This window comes from Urtica dioica, chromosome 5 (assembly GCF_054948205.1).
Source record: "Urtica dioica subsp. dioica isolate 48M chromosome 5, U.dioica_male_clone48M_v1_H2, whole genome shotgun sequence".
Classification (NCBI taxonomy): Eukaryota; Viridiplantae; Streptophyta; class Magnoliopsida; order Rosales; family Urticaceae; genus Urtica; species Urtica dioica.
The window spans coordinates 28,379,357-28,388,294 of NC_142760.1; the positions used below are offsets into that span (position 1 = coordinate 28,379,357).

At 38.7% G+C, this 8,938-nt stretch overlaps 1 protein-coding gene across 1 annotated transcript; it reads right to left on the reverse strand.

Annotated features, from left to right (window-relative positions):
• Positions 1-3,895: 3,895 nt before the first annotated feature.
• On the reverse strand, positions 3,896-8,351 carry LOC149397730 (D111/G-patch domain-containing protein). The gene is made up of 8 exons (XM_089615161.1): positions 8,008-8,351; positions 7,749-7,891; positions 6,222-7,146; positions 5,880-5,971; positions 5,649-5,723; positions 5,465-5,526; positions 5,318-5,387; positions 3,896-4,886 (listed from the first exon to the last, which is right to left on the reverse strand). The coding sequence occupies exons 1-8, from the start codon at positions 8,183-8,185 to the stop codon at positions 4,140-4,142; spliced, it is 2,292 nt and encodes a 763-aa protein (XP_089471287.1). The 5' UTR covers positions 8,186-8,351; the 3' UTR covers positions 3,896-4,139.
• Between the last annotated feature and the right edge of the window lie 587 nt (positions 8,352-8,938).

An 8,938-nucleotide genomic window follows, 5' to 3' on the forward strand; every position in this document is an offset into this window, starting at 1 on the left:
ATTTTTTAGGGCGTTTCGTGTATTACCTCCTACATGAGGCCCTCCGACTACTAGGGAGATTTCTCCATAGACTTCTCTTTTTTCTCGATCTTCGGGTTGATCTGTCCTGAATTTCTTTAATGATCCTCTTCAGATTAAAGCTTCTATAGCTTCTTTCAGGTTGAAGCAGTCGGCCGTCCAATGTCCCACGTCGTTGTGAAATGCACAGTATTTGGTTTTGTCTCTCTTTGTGATGTCTTTCTTGATCCGGCTAGGCTTCCCAAAGTCCTCTTTTTCTCGAGTAAGCGCAAATATTTCCTCAATTGAAGTGCTAATGGGGTGATATTTATCAAACTTACTTGCGAAAGGTTTGCTGGGGCAACTTCCGACCTGCTCTTCTTGGATGGGCGAGAATCTTCTGTACGTCGTCCTCGATGTTCCTCGTGCCGAGGCCTTGGGACTTCGGCCTTCCGTGCTCCCCGCTTGGCCTCCTCGGCATTTATGTATTTTTGGGCCCTTTTCAAAAAATCATTATAGTCTTTAGGACTCGTTTTTTGAAGTGACCACCAAAATTCTGATTCTGATCGGATTCCCAATGTGATCCCAAAGAGTTTGAAATCTTTGTTAAGCTCATCAACTTGTAGTGCCTGTTCTGAATAGCGATTAATGTAATCTTTAAGTGGTTCATCATGGATTTGCTTCACGGTTAGCAGTCTCTCCTTTGGAACTTTCCCTGAGCTTGATCCAACAAACTGCTCCATGAACTTCCTGGACAGTTGTTTCCATGATCCCACAGAATTTGGCTTGAGCTTTCTGTACCATCTTTTGGCTGAACCGGCTAAAGTGATAGAGAATGCCTGACACATGACTTCTGGGCCAGCTCCCTGCAGATGCATCCGTGACGAGAAGGTATCAAGATGATCTCTAGGATCGGTCTTACCGTCATAGGCCGGTATAGTCGGCATTCTGAAGCGTTCTGGCAAGGGGTGTGCTAACACCCGAGTAGTGAAGGGGGAGACGGTTTCTCCAATCGTGAGGGCGGGTTCTTTCTGGCCTACATCTACCTCCTCAATTCGATGCTCCAATCTTTTGAAGTTGGTCTCATTGGTGCTCGCACTGTCGCTCGTCTCAGAGCTCCCTCCATGATCTTTCATGGTCTGGGAACGGCTTCTTTCTCCGGAAGGCTGGTACCTGTCAGGGATCTTTCCCTGAATGGTCTGGAAGCCATCCGAGTTGGATTCTTCCCGGTCTCTTCCATAGCGATCCTTGGCGTGTCTCTGGGATGTCTTAATCCTCAACTCCTGCTCCATGGGCTATTTCCCGGATCAGTGAGAGGGCTCTTCATCGGGGATCACCACTGTGCTCCTCATGGTGATCCTTTTCGCCTGGATCCTCCGGCGTAGCTCCGTATTGCTAGTCTCCAATGCCCGAATACGCTCTCCCATCTCCTTGAACTGTTCAGCAAGGCTGGGCTGTTGGTGGACCTCTGCCATTTCCTCCGCAATGAGTGGCAGAGTGTTGTTGTGATGCTCAATCTCTGCGTCGAGATTATCATCTGTGGTGTTATGGTCTGGAATGGATGAATTGGCCATAATTCTTTAGACCCCCTACTTCTAGCGCCAAAATGTTAACCTGAGAAATTGGTTACACTTATCTTACGAAGTAATCTGAGTTTCGAGTACACAGCCTCGAAGAGTCTCAGGAACTAGGCAAGACTTTCTCTAAATAAAGACGAATCTGTTACAAGAGATGGAAAATGAAATAAAGTAAACGTTAAAGCTAAATCTAGTTCTGCCGTCTTCCAGCGATTCCCCCTTGGTCTTGTCGATTTCCCTATTTATAGAAGCTTGAGGACCTTGGCATTTGTTAGTTGATGTAGTGGGAGAATGCTCTGGATCGTGGGGTGATCAACCTCACGTCCTATGGCAGTTATTTGATCCCCACTCTTTTGTACGGAGAGTGGGTGGTTATATGTGTTCTCCTCGGTGTTAACCGTTGAGGTGAGCGTTTTGATTATTTATTACACGTGTTTTATTATCTGACTAGTCTTTTAAACCTATTGTCTTCTCTTCTCTTCGAAGTTCTTAGTACTAGGGTCCGTTCTTTGTTAGTATGAACGTTCGCTCCTTAACTTTCATGAGTTCTCGGACTTTTGGGTACGAACTCTAGTGCTGGATATCTCTATTCTCGGAATACCGACTAGATCGTTTGACTTCAGCGGATTCTATGAGTAACAAAAAGGTTCGAAACTCTTTTCAAAAGAGTTATTTGAAGCGTGCTATTTTGTGAGAAGATGTAGAAGATTCATCATTTTCGTTGTCGGAGGTGTTATCATGAACTCGGTCTTTTGAGTATCGTGGATTCTGGAATATTTTCAATGTGCTGCCTTTTTTTGTCTTTGGCTTCATGAACTCGGTCTTCAATTTTGGAGGAGTCTGAAATGTTTTTAATGTGCATCTTCTTTTTATCTTTGGCTTGATGGATAGTATTTATGTCACTAATCTTGAAAACTTGATTCACTGTGTACTGTTGTTGTGTCGATGTAGAAGACGTGTTTGAATAGTTGACGTAGAATGCTTTTGTGATTGTTTCTTCTACTTTAAAGATTGTTTTCAGCATCATTTTTTTGTGAACCCTAATGAATGAAAAAAAGGTAAAAAAACAGAAAATTATAGTAATAACAAGTAAATTAAGATTCTGTTATGTATGTTAAGCTTTGTAATTACATGTTATTAGCCTCATACATGAATACACATAATGAACACTATAGTTAGACTTGTTTATATTAATAATACGTTGGCTTATAATGGAGTTCAAAATATAAATATTAAAACAAAAATATCAAATGCAATGTTAAAAACAAATGCCAAATGTTAAATACAAATCTTATAATATGCACAATGTTGAAATAGTATGCTGACAAGTTAAAGGATATATAATTTTATTATATTTGCATCAGTATGAAAGCAGTACTCATACCAGCTAAACTGGTTATTAATTATGTCACAATAAACTAATTACGAACTTTCCAATAATCACAAAGTTCTCTATAGACCAAATTACTAGAACCAAAATAGCAGGTGACATATATTCTTCTAATTTCCTTAGCTATGTAAAAAGGCAGTCCATAGTTGATATTTTTTTTTTTCTTATCTAATTATTATAATGCTACATATTTGTTCAGTTTATTGTGGTATTTAATTAGGTCTATGCTATGAATGAATAAAGGATAATTTGTACAATTTTAAGATTTAATAAGTATCTATAATAAAATATAGATCCGAAAATATTAAGATATTTAAACTTATACAAACAAAAAAAAACAAAAAAATCGTATACAATGAACTAGGATAAAGTGAGAACTCAGAGGATCAGAATTTGTACATGTTCCAAGAGTTTAGATATATTTGCAGTTTTGCAAGAGAAGATTTTTTCAGCGGTGTGTCCAAAAGAGGTTGCGTCCAATGTTTGTGAGGCATCAGTTAGTTTTAATTGAACGCGTAACCTGCATGGTTAAGGTGAAATCATAAAAGCTTGTATAAATTTTGATCGGCTTAGGAAAAAACATTTACTTAAAATTTACGTCTGTAAGTATATGAAAATGGTTATTTACCTAAAATTTACGAAATATTGGTTATTTAGTACTGTTAAACTGTAAATGTGATTATTTATCTAGTGGATCAAAAATAAATTGATACGTGACATTAATATTAATGAACAAGAAGAGTCCAACACTGATAAGAAAGAACCTATAATGATAGTCTTAATTAAATGCACTATGCCCAGTGTCAACGCTTATTAATAACATGATTTATAACAAAATGACGCTCAGCAGCCAATAAAATAAATAGTTTAGGAACTAAATTTAATTTATTTTAGGAACTAAATTTACCAAAATTAAGATTTAAAAACCAAGTGCAGCATTCATATTTGATTCTAGAATTGCACCTTCTACTGAAATAAATCAGCAGCGTGTTCATATTTTTCCTTAGTCAGATGTAAACCTGATAAGCTGTCTATAAAGAAATTCTTAAGGCCATGCTTAAAATGAAGGGTATGGCCACTAAACTAATTTATAACTAGACATAATATAGTAAATTAACAAGGATGTTAATTATATTAAATTTTTCAAGTAAAATAGTAGATAATAAGATAAATTCCTATTTGGCACCCAAACCCCTTGATTTTGGTAGCCTCACAGCAGAAAGAGGGTTCACAATTCCTTGCGAATCTCTGCCTAGTCCCGTGCCTTCAACAAAACCCATCTTCGCCATCATCTTCGAGCCAAACCCTTTCGTATGTTTTTCAAAAGAACCAATACTTGGACTTTGAGACACAGTTTTTCGAGCCTTGGTTTTCGCCGATCTACTTCTAGGCGGGTCTGGGGTCACAGTGTCAGTAACCACATCGGAGAATTCCATGCCGAGACCAAGCGCTTTGGGCCGTTGGATCGCTTCAATCGGTTCCGCGATTCCTTTTCCGTCTTTTCCCAAGCCTCCACCTTCGACGAATCCCATTTTGGCCATGATTTTGGATCCGAAACCCTTGGTGTGTACCTCAAAGGCGCCGAAATCTGCCGGGCCGGCCATCACGCCCTTGTTCTTGCCGCTCGAATCGGTTTCCACTATTTCTGTAGTCGTGATTTCGGTACTTTCTGTCACCATCACGCCGCTCGACACAAACGAGACCGGCTGATTGGAATACGACTCCCTTTTAGGGTTTTGTTTACTCTCATTGGATCTGACATGGCGACTCGCCGATGCCTTGTGTCGGGAAGATTGTCCGGGCTGTGGCGGGCTAAATGGATCGCGCTTTGGGGCTCTCCTTGATCTCTTTTTTTCGCCACTCGCCGACTTTGGGTTCGGATTCTCAACTAAAGAGAAGTCATCATCCTCTTTCCCTATAAGCTGAAATGATTAAAAAAAAAAACAGCCATTATTACTACTTCCCCGCAAATAAAAACACAGAACAATGTACCATTTTAGATTTTTAAAGATATGTTTGGAACCCGGACTTTTTACCATGGAAAAACGAAAATTTAAAAGAAAAGGCGAGCCAAAATAAAATCCTATAAGGTGTTTGGATGTCAGAAAATTTCCTTGGATTTTCATTTCCTAGACATTTTACTAGGGAGAATTACATTCCAATTTTAGTTATATATACTTACCCTCAAATTTTTTCTATCTCGAACTTTCCTCAATCCAAACATCACAAAAAATACAAGAGATTGTCATTTCTTCCCCCCTAAGATTTTCCAGGTTCCAAGCATACGCTTAATAACGATACAACAAAATTGGTTTCGGAAAGCAATTTCATAGATAAGAGGATTTTTATGTACTTTTTCCAGGCGGAATCTGTCACTAGAAGATGGCATGCTTGTGTGTTGAGTTCGCACCACTGTTACAAATCTGAAGAAAATTTGACATTTTTTTAAAAAGTAACTGAACAAATATTATATAAACAACAGAACAACTGCAACACATACCCCTTTTTACCCGAGCTTTGAACACCGCTCCACAGGCGATAAATGCTGGCTAACCGCCGAACCTAAAACAGTCAACAGAGAATGAGTTAATACAAACAAAAAAAAGTGAATGCACAGGTACCGAATCTTTTCTCAAGAAACGCGTAAGAGATAACTAAGTCACGCCCATTAAATTAATCTTCACCTGGGAACATGCACTGGAGTGCATAGGCTGAAAAGTATGCATATCTTCTCCATTCAAAACAATTTGCTCCAATCTCTACAATTCAAGAAAATTTAGCCATTGAGAACTATTTTCAATAATAAATGTAGCGATTTCACTCGGGAAACATACGACTGAATCTTTGATAAGAGAAGTCCTAATATCCTATTCATCTACTTTTAACCACAACAATGCAAACCTTGTTTCGCTTACCAAATTTATAAATTCGAGATCAACACCCCGGCGCAGCAATCTCTCTCTACGCTTCACAACGATTGTTTCTTTACGATGACTCTTTTTTTCACCTTGACGCGCGAAAATGAATAAGTAACACCAAGCATTAGTTTAAATCAAAAAGTTCCATGGAAAACATTAAAACTACATAAATAAAATTTAAGATAGCTGCAGTGACTTGGTTAGCGCCGCGAAAAAAGAATTCAGACATCAACCAAATTCTTCTTTCAACTTCCATGGTTCAGCTCATATGAACTGAGATAAGTGTGAGCACAGAAATGTAAAGGAGATTTATATGGACAAATATCTCAAGTCCAGTACCTGAAAATTTTCTCGAACTTTTACTCTTCTGAGCTCCAGAAACCTGCTTCTTTTTTCCGGAGTGTTTTCTTGAATCCTTAATGAGCATATAGTCATCCATGACTGGAGACCAAGAATCTTTGGCGGGCCCGTTTCCTTTCTTTCCTGAAAATGTCTTCTTTTTTCCATACTCTCTTGATGCTTCTTGCAGAGCAATCCCACCCAGCTTCCTTACAGTCTCGTTATATCCACCGCTAGAAGAAGTATCATCATCATCATCATCATCCGAGCCACCAAGTTCTTGCTTGACCAACCATTTTGCATCTAGAAGACTTTCGGCCCCGCCGATTCCTTCTAGATAATCTTTCGCGATGTCATCATCCAAGTCCGAACCGCTCTCCGATGTGCCCTCCGAGTCGTCACTTTCGGACGACCCGATCTCATCAGATTGCGAACTTCCTCCTCCGTTTAACTCTTCATCGCTCTCTTCATCGGATATATCTTCAGTATACAGTTTCATACCTCCAAAAGACAAAAACCCGGAATTTCTACTGGGAGTTTTCTTCGGTGCCGGAGTTTCTTCAGGCCTTGCAATGCCCATAACACGATCGTTTCTGTCTCCAGTACACTTTTCCTGTTCGGAGGACAGTAATTTCAAACACGGGTCTTCTTCCACTTCCATTTTCTTTGAGTCGGACTCAACGCCGCTGGGAGTTTCCTCGTATTCCTCGGAGAACCCCAATCCTCTGTGTGAGCTTTCACCCAAGGAAAAACCTGAACTGTAGTTATAGATTATACCCATATCTGGGGATCTAGACATTGGTGTTTCGTCTACATAAGCAAAAATCGGAGCCTCCTTTGATCCAACTAAAGCAATGGTTTCCGAATCATCGGAACTTCCATCTTCATTGTCACAGTTCAGCCGTGACTCTGAAAGAAAGCTCTCCTGCCACATGGCATGAAAATAATCTGAGTCCACAGTTTATAACCTCAGTTTATTGTTAACAAATTTCTGATGCAAAGAGGACTTGTTCTTGTAGTAACGCCGTCGCCTCAATTGTACTTTCTTCGTAACGAGAAAGCAGAAAAATATTTCAATGGAAATCAATCATATGATAAATAGACAAAATAAAAACCTGAAGTTCAATCCGTATCTGCAGACAAGCTGTGAAGTGCTATTAATAGATGAGAACTATTTCTACTACTAACCTCATCCATTAAGGAAGGGAAAGCAAGAAATCCAACATATTATTTGCAAATTTCAATACAATAACTGGATTAATATTATTAGAATACGAAGCTTAACATTAGAAATAACATTGCTTTATAGCAATACAAAATACCTGAAAGAGAATTCATAATAAATGGAGTACTATAACATAGAGCCCCTAAAAATTCAGATTCAGATATATAACTAAACGCATTGATTAAATTGCAATTTACAAATAATTTTATATATATATATATATATATATATATATATATATATATATATATATATAAACAAGCTAATAAAACGTCGTTAAGCTTCGATCAACACGAACAAACCTGAACATCAGAAGGGTATTGGAACGCAAAAGTATTCCGAGATTTCCGAGTACCACTCTTTGACCCAGAAGCGGCTTTGGTTCGATCAAAGCTTCCTGATTTAGACCCAGATTTACTATTGCTGATCTCATCGGGATTTTTCTCTGTGATTAAATTCAATTAAAAGCACTTCGTCGGAAAAAAAAAAAACATCGCCGAGGAAGAGGCACAAACATCAGAAGATTCAAAAGAGCAACTATAACCAGAAGAAAAATAAAACCTCGAGAAACATTGCGAGTGTTCGACCAATCCGATAACAAACCGCCATCGACGAACATCGAAGGTCCCGAGCTATTTCTTCTCCGAATCTTTCTCTCATTACTGTTACTGTTATAGTTTTCATTGTTAGGGTTTCCTCTTCCCCTTCCTCTCCCTCTTCCTCTTCTTCCAAAAGCCATGGCAGCTTCACCAACCGAGTCGGGCTTCGAATATCCGCTGGTTCTTCTTCCAAGCCTTAAGAGAGATTGGGAGAGAGTTAAATCGCGGCCGTTGGAGATTTTGTGGGGCCTAGATCAGGACGTGGACGGTCGCGATGGTGAGAGTGCATCGCAAGGTTTGATTTTTGTTGTCCTTGGTGCCCAAGGACGAATTAAAAAGCAATTATTATAATTAAAATAAAATATTTATGATAATTTTTTTTCTTTCAACTTTCCCCATTCCGTCAATTGTTATTAATCTTGTTAAAAAAAGATTAAGAGTAAATATTCTTTATTCTTTACTTTTTTAAATGCATAAAAATAAAAATAATTATTAAATATTTTTAAAAAATAGAAAACCTCACTCGCAGGGGCGGACCCAGGTGGAAGGCTCAAGTGGTCTGGGCCCCCCAAGACAAAAAAATTCGGACTAAAAAAAAAAAAATTTCAGCCTAAACTGAATTTTGGCCACCCTCTTTCCAAGTTTTGGATCCGCCACTGCTCACTCGCACTTTTAGAGTTCATAAGTCTTGCCCAATTAAATTGCTTCTGAGTGCTCCACTAAATTGTTCGTTCAAGTGAGACATCTAATAAAAAAGAGAAGAGTAAAACACATCTCAACCAATTTTGCTCGATCAAGTAGGTACGTATGAGCCACGAATCGTATGTACACAAAATTATAATCGAGTAATTTTTATAACACTCAGAGTCGGAGGCTTTGAGGCTTAAGTAAAC